Below are 27,085 nucleotides of genomic sequence, written 5' to 3' on the forward strand. Positions count from 1 at the left end.
CTGTGAACATTATTTTTTATCACAAAACGCTCAAATTTGAAGGAAAAAAAAGAACGTCGACAACATTTATAAAAGTTCGAGGTTTTTTTTCTAAATAGACAAAAATTACATTATATTTGTGATCATTTTTCAATTTATTTTTCTATATTTTTTCAAGTGCATGAAGATGAATAAAATTCACATAGTAAATTTAAACCAAATCTAATGCATAGAAAAAGTAAACCAAATCTAATGTGGAGAAAAAACATAAAATAATAAAACATAATCCCAACCATTCAATCAAGATTGGACAATTGAAAGTGCAAGTGAATTACTATAGAAATTTATTTATAAGTGTTTGACAGCATTTCACCGCACACATACAGACGCACATTATATATTACATAATATTGTTTCAACCTAGACCCAGAGTCTGGGTCTGCCATGGAGCCTTAAAAGTCCGGTCAGGGTTGGGGTTGACTAACCCCAATCTGACCTGTTTACAACCCTGATTTCTAATACAAGACAAAAGGCAATTCTAAACATCTGCAGTTTCTTAACAAATTTTCATAAACTCATTGACTGAAAGATCCAAAAACCTTATGATAAATGATCAAAATACACAAAACGAAATTATAGTCAACCTGAAGGTCATTTCTGAATTTTTGTATGTCAAGATAAAAAATTTCAATTTTATAAAAAAAAACTAGCTGGGAATTCAAGATAAAATTTAGCGCAATAAAAGCAAGTTCATACGATGCAATTTCTCCTTACAATTGATCATCTCAAGTCAATATCAACCTACAGAATGATCCCGATCATATGATCACATGTACAATACATTATTAGTCGGAAAAGTTAGCACCATTGAAATAAATTATGAGTTTCAGAGGGTATCTATGGCATGATAAGCAATGAAATTATCCTGTGTTGTAGCTACAAAATGCCAGCTTATGGTAATTGACAAGTGACGAAATTCACTGAGAGGTCTATAGATAGTGTGAAAGAAGATCATCAGGAGAAATCTTCAGCCTACAGCTCTGTCCAAGATGAACATCCCCAAAGAGATACCTAGATTAGCATAGAAATGCAGTGAGGTCTAAAATTTTTGGGCAAGAAAAGAGAGAGAGAGAGAGAGAGAGAGAGAGAGAGACCTGTATTCACAATGGTCAGGCCAAGCACACCGTGCTTTTCCGTAATCCCAGTAACAGTCATCATGCCTCAAAGGTCCTCGTTTAGCTGCATTCATACAATTCTTAAATGAATAGAAATCAATTGGACTTAAGTTGATTGGGTGGTTCTAATGGACATTTAAATGAGTAAGTCTAGAGAAGTTGGAATTGGTTGTCAACGATTTTAGAGTATTTCTGATTGAGTCAGCAATGATGTAGTTCTAATGGGTTCTGACTTTAGAGGTAGGCATCATGTCCATTTTGTAAGAGGAGATATCTTTTTTCCGTGTGCATCTTCTGATTCTCCATATCCTATACTCTAGCTGATTCTTTTTGTAATAAAGTGATATGTGGATAACCACAATGCTTGGCATAATAAGTTAATTGTTGAAACAAAAAATTAAAAAAAACGAAGGCAAAGAACCTTAATCTATAAGAATAAGGAACTGTTGGAATAGCCTGTTCCAAGCATTTCCATTATCTCCTACTTCCACCATTCTTTTTTTTTGGGTAAGTCAACTTCCATCATTCCTTACCATGTTAATTAACCCAGACGCAAAAAACACAAATGTTAACTTCATTACCCAATGATGAATTGATGACAGAATAATTAAACTAAGTTCAATGTATAAACTTACCCTTTGTAACAAACTTCGATTTCGCATCAGGATGGGTATCATGCCACATTTCCAGCCATAGTTCTCGCATAAGAACAGGAGAGCGAACTATGTTCCTATGATTCACTGCAAACAAACATACCAAGATGGTCAACTTCCCACTTGAATATTAAAATAAAAGAAAAAAAAATGAAACTCGGACTTGCTTTTATAGAATGGAAGACCAAAGAAACATCTCTTATTATGTTTCCCACGATAGAGGCTGAGAAAATTTTCAAAAATGTCAACTTTCAGTTAGATTTATAGTGTCAAAAGAAGTCAAATCATTTTTGTGCATGGGAAATGCAGCCAACAATAATGCGGATTGCTTGTTAAGAGGGGTTTACTCACCCAGCTCGTGGTTGGCACCTCCCAAAATTTTCCATGATTAGAAATGCATCCCCAGCATCCAAATTATCAACTGTCCATGTCCATATTGTACAATTTTACAATTTTTCACAAGTGAACGAACTAGTCACCGATAAAAAGTAATTTGTTAAAGTTAAATGCAGTTTTAATCTTGCTTTCTCAACATCAAAGGAAATTATCTATGTTAGCTTCTATCTTGAGCAGCCATATGGACATTCATCCAGATCTTCAATGGCAACAATCATATTCTAGCTTATGAGTTTCTGAAGGCAAGTGAAAATTATGACTGCATGTGCGAATTACAACTAGCTAGGAATACATTACAAGTTTATCATCTCATTCAAGAATGGAAACAAGCTGCCTGTAACACCAATTCACTGGGCAAATGTAGATATAAAGAGGATGGGTTTTCAATCTCCCTCAATAATGTTCTTGAAGGAGCCACATGGTGGATACCCCGGCTCAAGAGAGTTGGGGTATATACAATCTGTTGATGGGGAATGCACCCATGTCTTTATTCTTCCATTCAATATTCGAAAACTCGGCACCTTACCCGCCTAGGCGGTTTAGTCAAGGCGGCAGCCTAGGCGCCGCCTCGACGCAACATGCTGAGGGCAGAAGAATAGCCCTAGCCAAGGTTAATTTGGTAATTTTCCCCCCTAAAAAGGGGGAGTCTTGGAGGGTATCCTAAACCCCCACAACCTATTCTGTGACCCCTAGAGAGATTAGAACTCCTTAAAAACCTCGAATATGTGATTTATCGAAAGATCGCAAAAAATTTTATTTTTTTCTATTTCTTCCCAAAACAGAGGCAATAGTTCGTAGGTGTTTTCTAGTGGTAGATTTTGAAGACTTTTGGTGATCCAATAGATAAGGATTGGGCTGACTTCGTTTTGATTTTGATATTTTTAAAGCATTATCATATTTGAATAAGAGTTTTGATTTGTTTTGCTATAAAGTATTATGTTGTGAATCATTTATTTTTTTCGTTTACTTTTTTTTTCCTTTTATGATATATTTACATGTTTGTAGTTGAAAGATTGAATTATTTTGTGATGAATGAATTTTTTCCTCATTTGGATGATGAAATTGGGCCTATATCGAATTCTTTTATAAATAGTTGATTCTTTTTTTTGTAAAGTATGTCACGTTTTGATATTCTATTTTTTTAATACTTTGTTTTTTGTAAATTAATAATTGTGTTATATCTTAATTCTTATGTGAAGTTATATATGATTATTTTTTTCAGATTGATATCATATACCCATGAAACAAGTGTATATGAAACAAGTGTATCAGAAAACCAATTCGGTTTTACGTTAGGGAGGTCAACAATCGAGGCTATTTTCCTATTTAAGCAACTGATTGAGAAATTAGGGCAAAGGGAAAAGACCTCCACATGATCTTTATTGATTTAGAGAAAGTTTATATTAGAATACCTTGAGATTTGATTTGGTGGGTGTTGGAAAAGAAAGGAGTCTCCAGACACTACATAGACTTGGTGAGAGCTAACTAGTGTACGAACAACTAGTAGAGAGACGAGTGAGCTCTCAGTGACAATAGGCCTACATCAGGGGTCAGCATTGAGCCCATACTTCTTGGTCTTAGTTATGAACGACTTAACTAAGTACCTACAAGATGAGGTACCGTGGTACATGTTATTCGCAGATGACAGTTTTGATTGATGAGATCGAAAACGACGTCAATACAAAGTTAGAACTTTCGAAGGATGCTCTAGAATCTAAAGATTTTAAAATTAGCCAAATTAAGACAGATATATGGAATGCAAGTTTAGTAATAATAGGGGTAGAAACGAAGAAGTAGCTAAGATTAACGGCTAGGAAATACCAAAAAGAGCGCACTTTCGATATCTTTGGTCGATAATCAAAAAAAATGGAGAGATTGGGGAAGATGCTGCAAATAGAATTCGAACTAGGGGGTGAAGTGAAAATGTGAAATCGAAATTTTATGTGATCGCTGCATACTAATGAAGTTGAAAGGAAAGTTCTATAGACAACTGTGAGACCAGCTTTCCACTATGGGGCTGAATGTTGGGCGGTCAAAAATTAACATACCTATAAAATGAGTGTAATGGAGATGAGGATGTTGAGATGGATGAGTAGTAAGACAAAAAAGGATAGAATTCGAAATGAATACATTCGATAAAATTTAGGTGTGATACCGATAGGCGATAAGATGAGAGAGAGTAGACTTAGGATGGCTGGCCATGTGTGGCGCAGACCCAGTATAGTACCTGTTAGGAGGTGGAGTTAGTTCATTTGGAAGGCTCTAAAAGGACAAGGGGTAGGCCCAAAAGGACATGGTTGGAAGTGGTGAGAAAATATATGGAGACTTACACTGAGAGTATGACTATTAATAAAACAGAATGACGAACCAGGACTCGTGTAGCCAACCCCAATTGGATGGGAAAAGGCTTTGACGATGATGATTGATATCATATACTCATTGTTTCATATTATGTGATTTTTGTTTCATATTATTTCCTTTTTTTTCCATAGTTGTTTCATAATATGTTATATATGATTATATGTATATTTGTGCATCTTATTGTAAAGTTCTTCTTTTAGTGTAGTTGCATTTGTTTTATATCTTCATGTAAAACTCAAAGTTTTTTCTTATGTTTTTTTTTAAATAATTAATACTTTAATATTGTGCATGATTCACATTGATACTCAATCAATTATTGTGTCTCTGTGATAATCACTTCTAGTGGATCAAGTGGGCCAAGTGATCTAGGTTGGAAGTATGGATCTTGTTCAAATCCACTTGACAATAATAGGGTAGAGTGCAAGTTTTGTAAAACATCATATACTCCCGGCATCAACAACTTGAAGAAGCATTTAGTCGGCATTAGAGAGGATGTGGCCTCATGCACTCTAGTGCCTGTTGAGGTCAGAAGAGAGAAGATAGAACACTTGGAGGGGATGAAAAACAAGAAACAATGGGTGAGAAAAAGGCATGATGAAATTCTAAGTGTAGACATTTTTGGAGTTCGATGAGAGGAAGAGGACGTTTATACTAAGGTTGGATCTAGGCAAAAAGAGAATAGGGCCTATGGATACTTTCTTCCCCCGCCCTAATCCTGAGGTACTACCACGAGAAAAGGGTCAAACAAGTTTAGAAACACATTTTAAAAAAGAAGATAAAGATAAGGTTGTCCAATATGTGAGGACGTGGTTCTTCCAAGCAGGCATTTCTTTTAATGCTGCTAACTTGAGTAGCTTCAAGGCTATGTTGGAAGCAGTGGGCCAGTTTGTGCCAGGGTTGAAAGCGCTATTTGCTTATAAGCTTAAAGAGCATACTTAGAAAAGAAGTGGAGCGAGCCAATAACTATTTGAAAACCCACAAGGATGTGTGGGGTGTATACGGTTGCACAGTCATGACGGGTGGTTGGAGTGATAAGAGGAACAGAAGCATCATGAATTTGAAGATGAATTGTCTTAGGGATAATGTTCTTGAGGTTTATTGATGCTTCAGACAAGTCCCATGATGCATAATTCATTCTTAATTTAGTTGACCTGTGCATAGAGGAGATAGGGAGGATAAAGTGGTCCAAGTTGTGACCAATATGTATCCAGCTAATATGTCGGCTGCTAGGTTATTAATGGATAAGAAGTCGCGTATTTTTTTGTCCCCTTGTATAGCACATGGCATAGACCTCATGTTAGAGGCCATTGGTAAGAAGAAGATGCCAGCTTGGGGTGATGCAACTTTTCCAAGCCAAAAGTAACTTCATCATAATAACATAAAACCTCAGCATCATAATTACACAAAGTACTTGGAAACTGTATTACTCATAAGTGTAAGAAAAGGGTGAACATAGAGGATAACTAGAGAAGCATTTACAGGTATCCAAAGGGAAAGAAAGACTTTGCCTTTGAGTTGAATAAACCATAAATCCAAACTGCTACGTATTTGGGACATCTTTCAGGCAATAACCCAATACAGTTAAGGATGCATGGTAATAAATAGACCATTCCTTTCCTTAAAAAAAATCGCAGTAAAAAGGACCACCATTAGCTATAGTCTTTTGCAACTGAGCAAGTGTTGCAAACACCGCTCTTAGCCCTTGTATTACAACAGAAAAGCAAATTACTCTATTGTACCTTTTGCAATGGAGACAGAGTGCTGAAATAATGGTGTTAAGAGGTGGAAAATGACGCTGTTGACAAACAAACCTAAACTTAAGAAACAAAGATTAGAATGTACTAATGTGATTACCAACGTACTGCCATTTGGATATGTTTACCTTTATCAAGCTCCCAAACAGCAGTCCTTCTTCCTGGAATGCTTTCACCATCTTCATAATAAGTTATATATTTCACACGCTGTGCCCTTGTCATGTTAGGAACTATGTCTCTTCCATGATGCCCTACATTTAGGTGCACTTGGACATCAAGACCCTCATGCTCTGACTGTATTTACAAGCCAAAAATTGAGAAAGACAATGAGATTCTTAATGAAAAGCAAGCAAATTTTCAAACTGAAAGAAGAATAAAGTTCATTTTAGAAGTAGCATCTTCGCCAAATTTTCCGACAACCTAAAGTGCAGAGTTCGAGAATTATGAATACTCACTTCTTTTTTTATGCTAACTTAAATTTTTTAATAAATAAATATAAAATTCTCAAAAAAAAAAAAAAAAAAAGAAATTCTGAAATTCAATAGCTGGTGAAGCAGCAAGACGAATGGATCAAGATTAGGTGGAAACTCACAGTAAGGTACATACAAACATTTTAAAATTTTATAAATTCAAAAAGAAACAAAACCAATTTTGTAAGACAAGCCGACAACAAAATACCAATCAGACCCAACTTAAACAATTCACAGTAGCTTAAACTTCAAAGCTACAAAACAATATACCAATCATACCCAAATAAAACAATTCACAGTAGTTTAAACTTCAAAGCTACAAACCTAAAGCTCAAAATCTTCAAGTGTGTTACATATAAGATATAATAATAGATCTCTTCGGCTCTAAGATATACTTCAGACAGACCTATTAATAATAAGTATAAATATTTTGAAACTTAATATGAATATTGCTCACTACATGCACAACACCTAGCATCATCACCATCCGAGCCTTATCCCAACATAATAGTCTCTATCATGATCATAAGTATTCTGCTTCTGTCCTTGTTATAATCAGAGGGTCAATGTTTGTGTTACCATAAGGCTACATAACTGTCTTGTCAAAACAATCAGAGAAATCATTTTGATGAGAGCTTTCTCAAAGTCATGCAAACTAGTTATCAGGAAAATAAGACCTAGAGCTACATATTATCCTGTTACTATCTTGAAAACCATAGGAGCCTGCTAAGGGTTTTTTGTCAGGCTTGCATACAGCATGATTGAAATTGGTTTTACTGTCCAGCTAGGACATACGTGGAGGGACTCCTCATGTTCCATAGAGTATTTTCAATTATGATTGAGCATTTTCCTGCTTATTTTCTCCACTTACCAATGCAAAAGCATAGCTAAGGAAATCCAGATTGATCTAGACAGCATAGTGTGGACATGATCAATAAATGCAACTTTGATATCCCAATTTGTATTGAAAGTTTATATGAAGCACTGGATATTTATCAACTCGCAAAAATAGAATATAAATCTACAGAATCCAAGTAAAATTCTCGAATTTCTCGTGTCATATTTTTGCATATTGAACTTAAGGTTGAATAATACAAATTCATATTACAACTCATATGTGGGCTAGCCATGTGTGGCGCAAACCCAATACTGCACATGTTAGGAGGTGCGAGTTAGTTCAAGTGGAATGATAAAAAAGGGTAAGGGATGGAGCCCAAAAGGATATGATTGGAAGTAGTGAAAAAAGATATGAAGACTTATGACCTCACTGAGGGTATGGTCGTTAATAGAGCAATATGACGGACTAGGATTCGTGTAGCCGACCCCAATTAGTTGGGAAAAAGCTTTGACGATGATGATAATGAACTCATGCTCCAGATGCTAATCATATTCCACAAAATGGAATGATAGGAAATTCAATATCAAAGCCACTGAATGATCGATTCATGGAGCAATTAAAGATACCTGAGGACTCCTTGTAACATTCACTCGATTCCCCAGCCAAGTCTTACACCATGAGAGAGAATGGTATGGCACCTGCACAGGAATTTACCATATCACTCTGAAAATAGCGTGTTTCCAAGAGCTAAGGATAAAGGACCATGACAGTAATGCTACAAATCAACATTGGTTCAGAAAAAGTTTACAACATGCGAGCTACTCCGGCACTAAGTACCACAACTAAGACATGGATATGAGTTTATGATCCTCAACCTAATTCAGTATCTTCAGCATACCGTCTCGTCCCCACTTGTGTGTCCATGATTCCCATTAACTGAATTCCCAGATCTGAAGAAAAAAATATATTAGACTCAATTCGTAGTCCACATTCTTCAAACAAGTAGTGAAAATCACCCAAGTATGTCTTGCGCAACATTTACACTGAAAATTTTCAAATGCAAAGATTTAATATATTCAGAGCATTTTGCCAGTAAGATTGTACTGAGACAGAGAAATGAAAACACTCCAATCAAAAAAGAGAGGCACCAACATATAAATCTATATCCTGAAATTCAGAAATTCCTATTTGGCATGTATAGAAGTGAATCATAGAACAAGTGTAAATATGTTTGTCAAATGTGCCTAGTTCTTCCTCCATGCCCAAGTGAGTGTTTAAGGCCATCCAAGCAAGGATCACTCTTTAGGCTTTGACTACAAAGATGTGCAGCACAGAGCCACTAAAAAGAAAAACAAAGTGCCTTCCAGTCATGGTAAATGAAATATAGCTGATTTATTAACATACCAGTTCGAAGTCAATAATGCTTAGATCTTCAATATCAAGTAAATAAATCAGTCTTTGAAAAAGATAGCAATTTTGAAGAATTTAAAAAAAAATAAGGGAAATTTTCGTATAAAACTCTAATTCCTCATATTATTTCATGGTAGACCCTCTTTCCTTTTTTTTTCAAGCGGCATAAGGAAATCCCTAAGGATTTCACCGTACCCCTCATGTCTTATCTCCCTCTTTTATTGACTTTTGACCATAAATATTAGCCCCAACAAATCTTTTTATACCATTTCATCCCAAAAACGTTTTTAACCCTCTTTTTCTCTTTCCACCCATCAAAAAAAATTTTGGGTTGAAATGGTATAAAAAGATTTGTTGAAGCTAATTTTTATGATCAAAAGTCAATAAAAGAGGAAGTTAAGAGATGAGGGGGCATGGTGAAATCTTTAAGGGTTTTCTTATGCCGCTTGAAAGAAAAACGGAAGGAAGGTCTACCATGAAATAATACGAGGAATTAGGGTTCTATACGAAATTTTCCCAAAAAATAAAGAGATGGAAAAGAGAGAAACAAAGACAAAGAGTAAGATAGAGAGATAGAAAATTAGTAGAAAGACAACTGAGAGAGATTTCATAGAACAGAGATTTCATAGAACTTAAAGAAAGGAAAGGAAATATTTAGCACAACATATCAGAAGAATGACAATAGAAGGTAAGGACAATCTGCAGATGGGGGAAAAGGTGTTTTATAAGCCCGCCACTTTCTTATCTCCCATTGAGGAACTAGGGTTGAGGTGAGAGCTAACCCTACGTAGTTGAAAAAGGCTTAACACCATTCTAACAATTCTAAACATCTAAACCTTATCTCCAACTAATAGAATGCAACTGACAAAAACAAAAAACAAAAAAAAAAACACAACATAAAGGCTAGAGGAGCCATAATTTATTTCTTGAATTTATAAAAAGTGCATTTCTTATGTTGTCCAGAGAAACCCAAATCCACAGAGTGTTTCTGGTTACGTTGAAGAAACAAATAAATAAATCAAGAAAGCAACCAATCCTGTACAAGAAGAAAAGCATGGTCATGAGAAATAATACAAAATACCTGTATTATAAGATTGGAATGACATTGAATAATGCATCTCAGAAAAAATTCAAATGATAAAGCTATTACCAACAGAACTTTAAGGCTACTTGCCTTGAGTTTAGTGCTTGTTCAAATTCATATATAACATCAGTTACGATCCAGTTATCAGGATATGGCTTCCCACTTGGAGCAAAATGGTACCCAACCTACATTACCAAGCATATTCTATTGATTCACAATCACCATCATATTCAGCACAAATAGTAAACTGGAAAGAAAAATTTAAAGTGATCTGATATAATCCATAACATGAATAAAGCATGAACAACCAAAATACATCTCTCACTAAGAAAAATTCATTGATTAGAAAACTTAGAATAATGCCATACGCAAGCATTAAATAACCCCATTACCAACAAAACAAACTACATTATGGTATAGAAAGAAAGGGGGTGGGGAAGCCAAATATTTCATCAATGACCAAAGTACACATAAAGCCATTTCATTTTGGGGGCTCCAATACTAATGAACCACAATAGATTCCACCATCAAAATGTGGTTAACGCCAAAATTAAACCGTTACCTCAGATACCTCAGTCTAAGTATGATATGCAATGACCACAACCTGAATATTTGCTCCACTTTTCTTATGACTATGACCTTTTAAACACAATATGACTTAGGAAAGGACAATAAATTTGATGTATCAATTGATATCCCAAAATTTATCCTACAGTCATATTTGATAAAATTACTTCAAATGTATGGTAGAAGAAACAAGTTCAAAATTATACATAAGCAACTCCAGACACAGAATAAAATGATGTTAAAAATAACTCCTAATAAAATGGTGATAATCAGAAGCATGCTCAAAAACTAATAGACCTGTATATTCTCAGAATGTACTTGATGAGAGGATGACCATATAGAGTCATACATTGCCACCCCACCAGCAAATCGAACACTGGAACTCCCATAGTCATCAATAAAACTCTTCATCTACTCCACTTGACATGGTTCTGTGCCAACCCAGCCGGAGTTTATATTTCAAGCAACTACTTGCCTTCACCTGCAGTACCATCTTCACTCATCTGCTTTGCTTTCATTGGGCCAGAGTATTTCTACCATTTTCAGATCAAGACTCTGTCTGACATTCAGACAAGAATTTACCAATACCTTTATTTTTCATAGATTCATCCACATTTCAGTTCTATTTTGGTTGGATTTTGAACTGTTGTCTAAAAGCTAGACATTATAACTGCTCAAACTCAAACCATTGATGGTGAATGTAGGTTAAATATCAACTTTTGAGTGCTCTTCCGGTTATCAGCATTTTATTAGGGCTCTCGAACATTTTACTGCAGATTTGACTGCCATATGAACTTTACTATTTCTACGGAAGGAATAAGTTTCCCCCTAAACCATGAAAGCACTAATCCAAAATTACATAACGGCATGAACAACAAGATATCTGATAAGAAAAAAGAAAGTGGATGTATCCCAATTCCATGTATATAGCCTAAGACTAAGAGGTAATTAGAATATGATAAAACATAGAATTTGGAATATGCACAATACCTCAGTTTTCATGTCTACACCATATATACAGAAAATGTTCTTTAATGGTGGTCTATCCCAAGGTGTTAAAGGATTAAGCACCGGATCATCATGATACAACCTGAAAGTTAAACCATAAAGACCCAAAATCGTTTCAATAAGAATTCTCAGATTCCCAAAACATCAAGCTTCTAAAGATACTTGAATCAAGGATGTGTAAGAAAAAATGCTCAAAGAGCAAATAAGAATAAGAGTCCCGCCCTCCATTCCAACTGTTAATAAAAAAAAAAAAGGAAGCAAATGAGAACAAGAAAGCATTTGACTCTGCCTGCTTTATGTCATTTTTTTTATTCCTCACATAAATAACCATATCTGTCTCAAACTCATCAAAACAATTTTATTTTTCCTCAAAACTGTTGCATATTCTAGAATGCACAACTGTTAAGTACATAACATATTATGTATGCGGCTATAACAGAGATTAAGTAAATACATAAAAAGGTTCAAAAAAAGGAAGCACCACGAACAAATATCTATAGTAATAAAAAGACAATTCATACACTAAATCATAGACAAGTGTTTTCAAGTTCACTTTGTCTCAGCCTCTTCCCGGAAAATGAAACACCATCACATGCAATTCAAATTGCTCCAACTTCAGATGAAAAAAGTTTGCCTTGCTTGTTTAGCTGAAACGATCTCATCAACTAAGTCCAATTTGAGGCATATTTACCGATTTTTAAATTTGTAACTTAGGAAAAAAGTAAAATAACTCAGTTATTTTATCTCTTAAAATAGAAACCTAATCAATGTGACTAATGCCTTAAAAATTGATATGCTGCCTTGCTGTGAGGATCGCCAAGATTACCAAATACAAATTCCACTCATTTAAAAAAGAAGTGGTGTGACTAATCTAAAAAACATAGGGACACTCACTTCTGGAGTTGGTACAGAAGCCTCTCGCTATCCGGGTCATAGTCCTCTATTGCTTTGAAAAAGGTTCCATCTGACAACTCTCTAGCTGAAAAAGATAACTGAACAGGCATTCCACATTCCATTTCTGATGTTACAGCATTTGCTTCTTCTGCAAAAGATGGATAGGCACTACTGTTGCCTGCCATGATCAACACCACAAAAATTTCATATATGGAGCACTCAAAATAATAACTGCATGGCTACGGAGATAGAATAAGAAATACAAGCGCACCCATCTTAGAAGGAACTTCAATATTGATAATGTCTGCTGGCCATCCAGAAAAATTCAGCTGAAATTCCACATCAGCACAATGGCTTGTGTTATTTCCTCTTACTTTCCCATCAAATAAGTGTCTCCAGTGCGAATTATCTGCCCTACAATGTTCTGAGAATGGCAGTAACCACAAAGACGAACCAAACGAATTGTACATCAAACGAGCTGTTCCCTGTTAACTTGAAAAGAAAATAACAAAAATATGTTAGAATAAATGACTTGAAACAAGTACAACAGGATATAAATATAACTAGGAAATAAAAACCAACAAACACAGAATAAAATAACAAAAAATATGCGGTACAAAATGTGAGGTACTTGAGAAAAGGGAAATAACTTAACAATGAATACAAGAAAACACCAAAAACCAAAACTACTAAATATAGTGACACCCACAAATAATTTTGTTACAAATTAGACTTGCCTGCTGCAACATACTGTTTCCTATTACCTATTTCCTCAAGCAATAGCTGATAAGAATATGTTCAACAAATGGATACAACCAGAAAGTAGCAAAATAAGCAAGAAAATAAAGCACCACTAACCAAAATTACTAAATATACTGCCATCCAGAAAAGAATTTATCACAAATTAGACTTGCCTCTCATCAGAGCACCATACTTTTTCCTATTACCCTTTCCTCAAGTAATAGACGATAAGAATATGTGGCAACAAATGGATCAGGACCAGAGAGTAGCAAATTATACAAGAAAAGAAAACACCACTAACCAGAGCTACTAAACAAACTGGCAGCCATGAACAATTTTATCACAAATTAGACTTGCCTATCGTAGGGGCACGATGCTGTTTCCCGTTACCAATTTCCTTGAGTAATAGACGATAAGAATACGTACAACAAATGTTTTAGAACCAGAGAATAGCAATCTATTCAACCACTCCACAAATAGTTTTCAGAAAAAAAGGAAATAAGCCATGGTTCTGAAGATAGAAATACATATTTCTCAAAGAATATAATAATACTATTTCTAGAACTTGACCGAAGGTCAAAGTCAAAAGATTACAAGTCCAAAATTCTGATTTCCGGTTAATTTAACCTCATCTAACTCGATGAAAATGTTAATAAAGTTTGAATAAGAAGAAATACGTATAGGAACCAAAAAAAATTAAAACAGAAAATTTAAACCAGGAATACTTCAGAAAAACAACAAGTCTATTGCTTGAGTTAACATAAGAAGATATTACAAATGAAAGAATCTTTCTATGATAGTTCTTTCTTTTCGATTTAAAGAAAGTTTCAACAGTTTACAAACTGGCCACCTCCGTTTTCTCTGGAAATTTATAACCCTAACATGAAGTCAGGTTGGATAACCACAATTGTAATATGGGACATCCAACAGTGACAGTAAGTATAAACAAGCTACGGGCTTAGAAACATGATCCCCCTACTGTGAGGATTCATCACCCTTCAACTACTTCAAGGCTAGGTATGTTGAGAATGGGGCTGGAGTCGTGGTCGTAGCACCACATGAACCCCAAATAAGATCATACGCTTCTATTCTCCCCTAATACCTTCCAAAACCACTAACAATTTCAAAAACGGGTACGGGCCTGTATCCTCACTGAACTACCCAAAAAAAAAAGCAAAGGCTGGGTATGTTACACATAAAAGCTCTAAAACCTGATGAGTCGATTTTTGCAAAGAGAGAGAAAGATAAAACAGTCACAAGCAAGCAATAAGCACAAGAAAAAATTGCAAAGCAAGCAAGAAAGAAAGAACACAAAGAATTTACGTGGTTCATCATAGATGTGATTACATCCACTGATGAAGATGATAAATTGTTTTCACCATGCAACGATAAAGGGGTACAAGATTGCTCTTACTTGAGAGAATCAGAAACACCAACTCAATCTCTCAATTAGCCTCTCTCAACACTTTGTCTCTCATCTCCCAATGTTTCCCTACTCATTACCCTAAGGAGTCTCTACACACTTAATCTTCTCTACACCCTTAATCTTCTCTACACAACACCAATTCATAGATAAAGAAAGAAAACCCCCAAAATTAATCACTTGTAGGTCCTCTTTATCTTCTCTATCAAAATAAAAACACAATCCCATTAGCTTCATATCCTTTCGGTAAGTTTGTTACTAGGAAGATATTGACTCTCTAATATAAGGATTCCCATGACCCCTACCCACAAAATAGGCAACCATGACCTACAAGACAGGAAATCAAGTCCGTACAAAATACGAAACCTAGTAACTTCCATGTAAGGTTACTTTGGATTCAAGACTTCCCAACAGTGTAGGCAGTCCAAATCAAGGTGGCTAGTGTGCAACATTCAGGCAGTCAATCACTGACCAGTCTTAACAAGACGCACGATTTTGAGGAGATATAATACAGCCAATGTTGACGATCTTAAGAGGAATAGCAGATATAATACAGCCGCTATTGATGATCTTATGAGGACTACATGGCTAAACTATATCAAAAATGCAGTGAAGTCCCTCATACAAAAAAAACAAAATAATAAAGTTTTGAACACCTATTAACTGCATCAAGAGCGTGTGTATATCACCTCAGCAATTGGAAGGCCATAAGTAACTCCAGAAAGTACTGCTTTGACAGACTCTGGTGCACCAAGAAGTGGAGCACCTAAAAAACATCCCGAAAGTCATTAGGTTCAGAAAAATGTAGCAGTTACTTAATTTATGGTGACAAAGGTAAGGGATTTCATATAGAAGGCTGGCTAGCATACCAACGGCAAAATAAGCATGTATGTGATCGTCAAGCCATTTGTTATACATTTTGGGTGCAATTTCCAACTTCAGCCACTCTAAAAAATAATGGAAGACATTGTTACCCATCGAATGAGCAAACACCAAAGATGGACCACCACGGAGTTTGAGGGCAGTCTCAAAAGTTAACCTGCAAAGATGCAATCCACATTTGAAAATCCTTTAACATTTATTTGTTGCATTTAAAAACTTTGAATGCAACACAGGATGATAACTCAAAATAAAGTTCCTACAAAACTAAAGCATCATTGTAATTAAATCTTATACACCAGAGAAATACTAAGCAAACATTCTAATCAAAGAGTGGAGATAGGGAACCCAACGAATTTTTCCAATAAATGCAGCACAGGCATTCAACAACTGGAAAACAAAGTTTTTGCTGCCTAGTAGTAAATGATCCAAGCAAATGGATACTAAATACACAACATAAACAATACCAAATCTTGCAGTTTATACAAATTAAGGAAAGGTGTATTTAGTTGAACACAGGCAACTTAGGAAAATTCAAGACAACTATTATTACCCAATACAAAGGGCCCATCCAAAGCAAATATTGTAGGAAAACCATTTTAAAAAATTCTCGCGAATCACCGACTACATCGAAGCACACTGACCTAGGAGGGGACCTAATTCAGCCAGGTTAAGCGCACCTGCTCGGGTGCCCGCCTGCGCCTTGCTGCCTATGCGGGTGCCTCAACACTGAAGCCAGGAGGTGGAAAACAAACCTTCACGCAAGGGCAAAAATGTCTCACTTTTCCCACTGAAAGGGGGGAAAGGGTTTTGTGGGGCATTCTATCCCATCAAAAACTGCTTAAGTTGTTTCTTAGAGAGAAAGAGAAGACCAAATGGTAAGTAATTGATATTTCTTTCGAAGATTGAAAGAAATTCCAAACTTTTTTATTTCTTTTGAAATCGAAAAGTAATTAATCCCATAGTTTATTAGACTTGAACTGGTTGCGAAAGAAGTCTTTTGGAAACCAAAGGTCACCGTTTCGAGCCAACTTCAATTTCCCATTTTTGGCCTAAAGTTTGGTGCTATTTGTGAATCTTCGGTATGATTTTTTCTGTTTTGGTTTATGTTTTTGTATTTTTCCCTCAAAATTTAGCTTTGGAAATTTGGCCCCTATTCAAGATTGGGTTTCGGACCTTTCATTTGATTTTATTGACATTTTATTAAGATTGGGTCACCCATTCTTAATAAAATGTCAATAAATTTGAGTATCTTTGGATTTAACAAAAAAGTTTATATAAGGTGTCAACCTTATATTATAGAAATAAAGGGCAAGTCAATCCTCAAAAACCCACCCAAAAATGTTGTTTTGACTTTGAAAAGCCTTATAATTGATTATCTAAACATTGAGAATAATGTCTATGAAAAAAAATAGGATTTTAAGTCATAAAAATAGTGCATCTTGTAACTAATTATCTACACCATCCATTCTCAAAAAAATTTAGCATTATAGATCTGCTTGATCTACACCATTTTTAGAGCTTTAAATCTTTCAACTAAGTGTTAAAATCAGTGGATTAAAAAACAGATCGGTGCCCCAGATCGGGCAGCCCAAAAACCCATCGAGATCAGTGAATCGGCGATCTGGATCGGGAATCGGCCCAACTGGTGGGATTAAGCCTTAAAAAAATCCAAAACAATTACTAAAATTCATTATAAATATTGTCTTTTAGGAATCCAATAATAAATGGGGATACTACATTATTAACTTTCATTTTTTTTGTCACTATGTGAATATTGAGATGCTTTTTCCCTGTATGAATTTATGTTAACCATTAAATTTACATCATACAACAAAAAATCATAGAATTATCATGGAAGAAATATAAATCATGCATGGACTACAATAAAGAATGGATTAAATCGATGAAAAAATGACCACCAAAATCTCGAATTGGCAGAAAACCCTATTCTGCTAAAAAACCCCAAATTATTACAACCTAACTAATTATAATCCAAAATTATTACAACCTAACTAACTATAATATTATACACTGAAATTGACATTGTTGGTTTACATTTTATAGTTATTTTATTATACAAATAATAACAAATCCAAAATATCTTATAATATCATCTATTTTAAAAATGTATTATTGACAACTGTAAGAAAAAATAGTAAATCATATAATTTATAATGCAAATAAATTAAAATAAATAAAAGAAAAGATTTGGTTATCAATGTAGAAATAAATTCTAAAGTGGTATGAGTTAGTGTTATTTTTCTCTCTTAAAACATCCTCTAAACTAATGTTTTTTAATATTCAATAAACTAGAATTAGTATCATTTTTTGTTTTTTAATATCCTATGAACTAGTACTAATTTTTAATCTCAATTAACTACTTAATTAATTATTAATCACATAATAAAATAATCCCGTGAGAGAATAGCCTAATAGAGTCTTAAAAATATATGAAAACAGTTCCATATAATTTAAAAATAATTTAGTGTATATAAAAATAATTATATTGCCATAAATTTAACATAATTATATTTAAGTTATTAACATAAAAAAACAACAATTTCATATAATTATGTTAATTTTTGTAAATTATTATATAGAATTTTATTTTTGTAATTATATGTAATTAAAGATTATATGTATTTTATATTTGTATATCATAAAAAAGAAATAAATATATAATTAATCTTAAAAAGGATTAAATCTTAAAAATAAATAAATATAAAAAGAAGACTATTTCATTTGATAGATGTCATCGTATAAGAGAGAGATCTATTTATAAAATATTTAATTTATACACCATTATATATATGAGAGAGAGAGCTATTTATAAAGTATGTAATGTACTTTATAGTATGTAATTTATTTTATATATATAAAGTAAGTAATTTACTTTATATATTATACATATGAGAGAGAGAGAAAGAGAGAGAGAGCTATTTATAAAGTATGTAATTTACTCTATACATATACACCATTATACATATCAGAGAGAGAGAGAGCTATTTATAAAGTATGTAATTTACTCTATACATATACACCATTATACATATCAGAGAGAGGGAGAGAGCAATTCGCACGCACACAGTTTTTTTTTTTTTTTTTATAACTGTTAACTTTTGTATCGATAAAAGAGAGATACAAAATAGTAAAGGAAAATCCAGGAGTACCTTAAGTACACGGAACCCCTGGTAAAAAGAATAGGTCATCCGACCCGATACAAAATAGGGTTATAAAATAATCCCCTTACACAGTATACAGGAAAAGTAAAAAGATAGTAGAGAGAGAAATGGGGTCATAAAATTATCCCTTACACAGTATTAGGGAACTGTACAAAGATAGTAGGAGAGTAGATCACAAAAGATCCCAAGCCAAGAAAGGTGAGCATGTTCTGTAGCCGACCCGAATCCAACTGTGGTATGGTCTAATGTTCAACATGGGCCTTGGCTCCGTCCTTGGCCAGCAGGTCCGTGAATCCGTTCAACGTCCGCGAGATATGCGTCCATAAGACGGGCGTATCCCTGCAAAGATGTTGAATCTCATCACAAATAGACCCACGATACCAAGGGGGGTAGCTATCCTAGAAGCCCAAGAGATAATGTTTCTAGCGTCTCCCTCCACTAATAGTAATTGTCCCCAAGATCGGTCAAAATTTTGTATGCCTCTGAGGAGAGCCATTGATTCAACATATTGTGAATCTTGGATGACGAGATATTCAGAGAAGGTAAATAGTACATTGTGAAGGTGATCTCTGAAGACCCCTCCTGCTCCTTCATGTCCTGGGTTTCCCAAGGAGCAACCATCAAAATTCAATTTGATTGCTCCTTTGGGGGGAGGTTCCCAGGCCCTTGTAACTTTCTTTTTCTTTGGTTTGTGGTATGAAGCAGTTTGTTGGGATGCCACGGAAAAAATGATGGTTTGATGCCCAAAAGGTTACTAACGATGTAACCTCATGGGAATTATCCCACATTGAAGTTTTAGAGAAGATTTGATTGGTATAAATTGTTTGTGGTGGCTGCTTGTTAATGTGCGTGCGTTAGCAGGTGTATGACGTGTGTACCTCATGTTGAGATCCTGCGAGTGACGTGTTATGAACCCCGTGACGTACGGGCAACAAATATGCCCCCAACTTTTAAAAAATTCCAAAGCTTACCCTTCCCGGTTGAATCGCCCGTGTGACTGTAGCAACTCGCCGAGTTATCGCTACAAATCGCCGATTCACCTCTAAACACACTCGATTTCCGGTTATAAGCGATAATTGGCACGGGATGACCAATTCCCGGGTCGAATCAACCGATTTGTTCTGAATCGACAATTTTTAAACCACTGGTTAAATAGATTCGTAAACCATCATAAGTGTTTCGGGACCTAAACTGCATCTTTTAGCAAGATTTAGAGATGTGCCTTCCTTTGTTTAAGGTTGATACCTTATAAAAACAACACCCTTTTTTCTATGCTTTATTAGTCAAATTGTTCAAAGATTGGAAAGGCACATAAAGTGATTCTTTTCTACTTTGTGCCCATTTTCAATTTTTTGGGTGATTTCTTTTTAAAATTTGATGCGGCATTAGTGTCTTTTTTGCATATTAGGTTAATTGGATTTTTTACTTGTATTTTTTATAGTAAATTCCGCAATTGTTTAAATATTTTTTGGGGTTCGGTTACTTCATTCAATACTCGAGTTTAATTTGTTCTATCCTAAACTAAATACTTGATATTTGTAGCTTATAGTAACTTGAATTACTGCATCAATACTTTAGATTTCTAAACTAACAAATATTTCTTATTGCCATTCAGTCAAATTGGTTGGTGTTTAGTGACTCATATTCAAAATTTGGGTAATTGTTTTTTTATGAATTTATCTAGTTTTTATTTTGTAAATTACTCTGAATTTATTAGCTTGGGCTGCTTTCAATACTTTAATTTAATTTGTTGCATCCTAGACTTAAAGTATATGAATTAAAGATTGGGTTTTGATGGTTTCGTATATTTTTCAGGTCGAGATGGTTCTTTATTGAGAAGTTAACAATGTCTTCTATTAGTTCAAATAAAAAAGTTGATATGGGCTAGAAATATGGATCACGACCCGTTCAAAATGACAAGACTATGGTGGACTGCAAATTTTGTATAAACAGCTACATTGTTGGCAGAAATACAATAAAGAAACAATTATGAGAAGAACGTCAAGCTTATGCAATAAATGATACCTGGGATATAGTAGATCTCTCTCCTAAAAAGACAGTGATAGAGAGTTGATGGGTTTTCTAGCTTAATTTTAAGCCAAATGGAAGCATTGAATGGTACAAGGATCAACTAGTAGCCAAATGCCAAAACCTTCAGCTAGAAGTGTGGTATTGACTAGCAAGAGACTTTTGTAACAGTTGCCAAGATGGAAAACCATTCGTGTCGTTTTGCAATCTTTTGCTGCCCACAGAGGGCGGTCTCTTCCAACTGGATGTCAAAAACACTTTCCTTCCTAGAGAATTAGAAGAGGAAGTATATAAGACAAGTGCGCCATTGCCAGGCTCTCCCGAGACCTCCCAGATGGTCCTTAGGCTAAGAAAGGCTCTTTGTGGCCTTAAATAGTTTCACCGCAAGTGTAGCTTGACAGATTCAGTAAGGTCATGGCTGCCATGGGACTCCACAAGACCAATTCTGATTATTCACACTTTGTGAAAAGGAGACCACAAGGTGCTAGACTTCTTTTCTATGTTGATGCAATTGTGGTACTAGGGGATGATGTTGACAGCATATCCTTTCTCAAGACATACTCACCAACAACTAGATCCAAGGACTTGGTGCCCCTTTAGTACTTTTTGGGTATAGAAGTCGCAACCTCTTTTAGTTAACCAATTCTCAAAAAAAAAAAAGTTGCAACCTCCAAGCAAGGAATAGTTATTTCGTCGCAAAAGTATACCGTTGATGGCTTACATGAAACTGGCAAAATAGTTGTTAAACCTCTTCACTGTCCACTTGACGCTAATATCAAGATTGCTGCAAGGCCCTTGGTAAGTTTGGATGTACCAGATGCTGGTTGGCCACCTCATTTATCTAACTATTACACGTCCTGGTATCACCCATGCAATAAACAGAGTCAACCAGTTTATGCAGATGCCACTTCACATTTAGAGGAAATCACACATTGTTTGAGAAATTTCAATGGTACTCCTGGTAAGAGGCTTCTATTCAAACGTAATTCATGATTTATTCTATACAGATAGTGCGTGGGCCAGTGGTCCAGTTGATCGCCAATAGACTACTAGATATTGCACCATGGTTACTTGGAGAAGCAAAAACATGAGTTTACCAGCACAGTGCAGTGCAGAAGCAGAACATCGAGCCATGGTGTCAACTGTACGTAAACTAGTATGGCTACAAGCGCCTCCTAAGTGATATCGAAGTGCACATCGCATTGCCCATACACATGCAATTGACAACCAAATTGTGATCTCCCTTGCCACTAATCCCTTCTTCCGTGAAAGGACAAAACACATGGCTGCTGATTATCATTTTACCAGGGAAAAGTGGCAGCCAAAGTTATATCCATTCCACAAATCAGGACTGAAGATCAAGTAGGCAAGTAGCCAATGTTTTTACCAAGCCGATGGGTCGAGACCGCCTTCATGCCATTATAAGCAAGTTGGGCATGCATGACACTCATGCACCAACTTGAGGGGCAGTGCGCACTTACTCTATATAAGGGCAAATGGCGGATTTTTCTCTTTCTCTAGTAATGTGTTGTCATATATTAGAACTGATTAGTCCTTTCGTAATTTTTGTGGGGCAAAGTTCTTCTTTGTAAATTCTTAACTGTATATTATATAAAAAACAAACCCTAGGCCAATCTTTTGGCCCCCAATGTGGTCACCTTTCCCTCTCTCCTTGTCGTCTCCTTCTCTTGCTCTCAACATGCCTTCTCTCCTCTTTTGTTTTATTATCTCAAAGTGCCTTCTGTCAACAAGCCTTCTCTCCTAGAGATCTAGATCCTCAAACTTTTTGATTTATTTCATTCTGGGACATAAGGCTACAATCATCACTTGCTATAGTGCAAAAAGGCAAAATACTGAACTAAGACCAATGGTTTTAAGCTCATACTCAGCTTGGGATCTGGCCTGGCCTAGAGCAGGGACTTATCAAGTTGACTCGGTGGAGTCTCTTTAAAAATTAAGAGAAATTGTACGACTATGGTGTTCTATAAAACTTGTTGGGTCAACTCTAGTGAGGGTAGAGTTGACTCTTATGAAGTTTTAAACCTTTCAAAGATGGGACAAATATAATTCAGATAAGGTAAGGCCTTTTCCTTAAAATGCTGGCATAGATGTAATGTCCATTTATCATATTCAATGAATGCTTTATCACTTAACCAAAAGAATATGCAACTCCAAAAGCCTATAAGATCAGCATCTTGGGCTTAGTTTTGACAGTAGAATGGCCAGTATGATACCAGCATATTTGACAAGGAAAACAAATTCTTTTGTCAATATTGATAATGAAAGTAAATAAAAGTCATAAATTGATGTGCCAATCTTGTGCTTGGTGAAGATTAATACAAATATTATAAGCAAACTCCATACAAGATAGACATACTTTAGCTTATGAAAGTAAAGGTCTCGCTCCTCAAGCATTGATGCCGATAGTCTCCAGTCATAAGGAACCGCCATGATTGCATTTGCCTCAATTCCAAACTCAATGCACCATCGGACCCAGTCCTTCCAGACAGAAGAAAGAGGACCTGGAAAAGTTATCAAAATGTATGAATTCCAAAGCCAATAGACTAGCAAGTATCTATCAAAAATAAATGTTATATTTAATACTAACAATACTCAATATATTTTCGTCCAAATTTTCTACATATAAGCATCAAAAACACAAATGATGTTATATTTAATACTAACAAATTGGTTAGTAAGATAACAGACAACATAACTTCACAGCTGCCAGCATCAAGTTTGCCCGGACGAATCAAGCACCTAGCTCGCATTATATTGTAAAGAACCAAAAAATAAATTATTTTTTCATGATATTGCAAGGGCAAATAGTTGAGAGAGAGAGAGAGAGATCACTTGCAAGGGCCTCAGCTCACTATGGATCACATATAAACATAAGAACGCACTTTCATAGTGGAAATAATTTCTTCAAATAAAACCATTTTTTCAGGGTTGATGCATTAGAAGACCACAAAGCATTGCTACTGAAGAACCGATAACTTTCAAAAAAAGACTATGGTGACATAAAAACTCAACCATAAATAAATAATATTACTTAATTAACAAAACCAACCTGTTATATAACCTGGATCCAACTCTGTAATTGCAGAAAGTCCACTGTCAGGTCGTGATTTGCACTCAGGATGGTCTGTTTGATTATAAGGGTCTAGTAGCATGCATTTGAGCCAACAATTCACAGCAGATAGAACCTGCACAAATCATGAGATCAGAAATATCAGTTTGAGGGTTCATTCAATTGTTTGATATGATCTTGTGCAAGTCCAACTTAAGTATAAGTAACCAAAAGCCACAAATTGAAAGAACCCTTTCAGATAAGCTCATCAAATTAGCATCATGAACCCTGCAGGCTGTGTAAAACAAATCTCAGGGGCTTAACTGCCCAATTTGTCAAAGAAAACCAGTGCAATACATTGACAGATTAAGACATCGTGCAGTACAAACTCATAAGTTATGTAACTTCCAAATAAATCATATGAATTTCAAACAAGATAAACATGTGGCACAACTTCTCCATGCCCATATTACAACATAGAAAAGTAATCTCATATTCACCATCCAAACCATTATCCAGAACATCTGCTAGATATTATGTATTTGGGCAATCAATTAAACCACCTCTGCCCCTTAATGGTCAATAAAAATGATGAAGCCTAATTAAATGGGTAATCAAGTAAACCCCCCCTGCTCCTCAATGGTCAATAAAAACAATGAAGGTGAATGAAAATGCTGTTCTACCCTAACTCAATAAACTAATCACTCCAGTCAACAAGTGGAAAAACTACACACTACATAACCTGGATCACATTCATATTGCCAACTAGTTAGGTCAAATTCATTACATAAATCTAAAGGGCAATTCAATAAAAAGCAATAACTGGTGATATAGTGTTACAAGTTCAATAATATAGTAGGCATGGGGTGTTCCCATTAAAATTGTAATTTTCCCTATTTTATAAACCTTGATTCTATACAAAGTATTCGCTATTCACTTCAAAGCGCATTTAGATTACCGATAATTCACTAAAAAAAATCCTTAAAAAGCATGCGAATTGGAGCTTATTCACAAGAGACCATTTATTAAGCAATTCAAAATACTCATCATTACCTACAACACAACAAAACTAAGCACTTAAATTATCACCATTCACTATAAAGAAAACTCACGATTTCAAATTGAATAATTAAGCATCAATATAAATGAATGCTCTAAAGACACCTAATTAAGAGTTCTAGTTGCAGCCTATTCATTATGAAGAACATAATCACACTCAAATGACTAATGTCTTCCACAAAATCCCCTAAACATACAGAACATTAAGAGTTATAATTTGCAGCACAGCATTTAACTACTCGGCCAAGTTGCTCGGACTCAATCCCTAGCAGAACCAATTAGCCGAGTACAACTTGGGTCTATAAAAAAAAAAATTAATAATAATAATAATCGTATAAACTTGTAGGATCAATTTATGAAAATTATACACGCAAATTGGATGTGTTTTACAATGATTTATGAGTTCTTATTGTCAAATGCCATATTTATGTATTTTCCCTTTTTTGGATATTCTTGACAAATATCCAACCATAAATCATTTTTTTATAGATCCATGTTTTATAATTTGTTTTCAGCTTATTTGAATTTATTATGGTAGTTGGTAGTTTTGTTTCACTTTTAAAGATAAAATTATATTTTTAGCATGTTTTTGTTTATTACGGCTTTTTGGGCCCTGTTCATTACTCGAGTGGACTCTGGCCGTGTTACTTGAATTGGGAAAGGGCTGACTACGAGGCCCCACCGAGTCTCTAACGTTGTTGCAACCAATCTATTATGAAAACCATAATCATGCACTCAACTGCCTAATCATTCCTGTAAAAACTTTTTTCTCATTAAACTTACAGGATATTTACTTCAAAAGAATGATTATTTACCCAATTAGAAGCATCAAAATGACTGATCATTCCCTAACAAACAAATAAGAATTCAACGTACAAGAGAAACAAAACCTTATTAAGCATTCAAATTAGTCAGCGTTCACGACAGAACTTGAATAAGCGATCAATTAGTAAATCAATCATTCAAAACGAGTCTTCACTGCAGCGTCCTGATTAAACATTCAAATTCGCTATCATTCAAAAGTAGAATTACCAAATAAGCAAACTGATTATTCACTGGAAAACCTTATGCAACTTCAAAATTCACTCGTGACTCACCACAAATAATAATTATAATTTAGCAACCGAATCACTGATCAAACAAAAAAAAAAAGGAAAAAAAACCCAAGTTCTCCAATGGAGAAAATCTTCACCTTCCGGGTATCAAGCCATACAGCATCGAGGGGGTTGAAATCGAGAGGAGAGTAAGGGCAATCGAGTACCGACCAAGCCCTAAGCTGAGTAGAAGCGAAACCAGGGATTATCACGCCTGAGAACTTCGAGTAGTGAGAGGACGAGTCCGAAGCTCGAACAATGATGGATTCTAGGGTTAGAGTTAGGGTTAGGAGCAGGAAGATTGCGTATAAAGGCTTTAGAGAGAGAGAAGCCATGACTGGTTCGAGCAAAGAGCCGGGGTTTCCTGCGAGAGCACCAGAAAATGAAAGAATAAATATTTCCTCGCCCCTATGGCTTAAAAAATGGAGCAAATGGCTGCGATTTTCGCCTGTTTTGCTATTCCCACCTGAAACTGCTATTCCCACCTGAAACATGGGTGGAAATATAAGAAAAGGGCATGGATTTTGAGTGGAAATGGCGCACGTTATTTTACCTTTGGACTTTTCACCGCGTTTTCGCTTTGTTTCGTACTGTCGTGGTTCCCGCCAACTTGTGGCCGCGATTGAAGTGTAAAAGACTGAAACTGTCCCTATCTTAGAAGTTTAAGAGAAATGTACCCAGAACTTTTAACGACTGGTGCTAACATTTTGGGTGGGGATTGCGTAAGGTTGCAGTCTTACCTTTAAAATTTATTATAAGTAGTAATGTTGCCGTCAAAAAAATTTAAAATGGCATGTTTTTTTGTATTTTTAATTTATAAAAATTTAAATTTTATAAATAGTTGAAATCAAATAGATCTATAAATATGTGAAAATCTTGAAAATTGAAAGTCGAAATAAGGTGTTACAAGGTGCACTATTTTTGGGACTCGAAATCTTCTTCTTCTTTTTTTTCCATGTTATCTTGATTTCAGGATTATCAATTAAAGGGTTTTCTAAAATTATAACAGCTTTTGTA

General features: G+C 35.1%; 1 protein-coding gene across 9 annotated transcripts; it reads right to left on the bottom strand.

The window, feature by feature from the left end:
* Positions 1 to 708: 708 nt before the first annotated feature.
* Positions 709 to 26,582, bottom strand: PSAT1 (phospholipid sterol acyl transferase 1). 9 transcript variants are annotated; one of them, XR_016059570.1, is made up of 17 exons: positions 26,167 to 26,582; positions 23,916 to 24,051; positions 23,223 to 23,367; positions 15,623 to 15,792; positions 15,443 to 15,519; positions 12,861 to 13,074; positions 12,590 to 12,767; positions 11,678 to 11,777; positions 10,211 to 10,305; positions 8,502 to 8,576; positions 8,253 to 8,324; positions 6,447 to 6,612; positions 6,304 to 6,359; positions 2,159 to 2,228; positions 1,790 to 1,894; positions 1,134 to 1,218; positions 709 to 1,050 (listed from the first exon to the last, which is right to left on the bottom strand). XR_016059570.1 is itself a non-coding variant. In XM_020675391.2 (15 exons), exons 1-15 carry the CDS (start codon positions 26,560 to 26,562, stop codon positions 969 to 971), a joined length of 2,073 nt encoding a protein of 690 aa, XP_020531050.2. In that variant the 5' UTR covers positions 26,563 to 26,582; the 3' UTR covers positions 709 to 968. The 9 variants fall into 9 exon arrangements, 4 of the variants coding, with proteins under 4 accessions (XP_020531050.2, XP_088728558.1, XP_088728555.1 ...); XR_002283241.2 differs by lacking the exon at positions 6,304 to 6,359 and having other exon boundaries at positions 8,525 to 8,576; XR_016059569.1 differs by lacking the exon at positions 6,304 to 6,359.
* Between the last annotated feature and the right edge of the window lie 503 nt (positions 26,583 to 27,085).

The sequence above is a fragment of the Amborella trichopoda genome, chromosome 7, assembly GCF_054954075.1.
Source record: "Amborella trichopoda isolate Santa Cruz 75 chromosome 7, AtrichopodaSantaCruz75HAP2 v2.0, whole genome shotgun sequence".
NCBI classification, from domain to species: domain Eukaryota; kingdom Viridiplantae; phylum Streptophyta; class Magnoliopsida; order Amborellales; family Amborellaceae; genus Amborella; species Amborella trichopoda.

Excerpts from the sequence above, each read along its gene's own strand:
- PSAT1 (XM_020675391.2), bottom strand. The coding sequence starts at position 26,562 with ATGTTTCAGGTGGGAATAGCAGTTTCAGGTGGGAATAGCAAAACAGGC. Across the intron at positions 11,778-12,589 it reads CTTCTGTACCAACTCCAGAA|GTTGTATCATGATGATCCGG; the intron begins GTGAGTGTCCCT and ends TTTAACTTTCAG. Across the intron at positions 1,051-1,133 it reads CCTGACCATTGTGAATACAG|GTATCTCTTTGGGGATGTTC; the intron begins GTCTCTCTCTCT and ends ATGCTAATCTAG.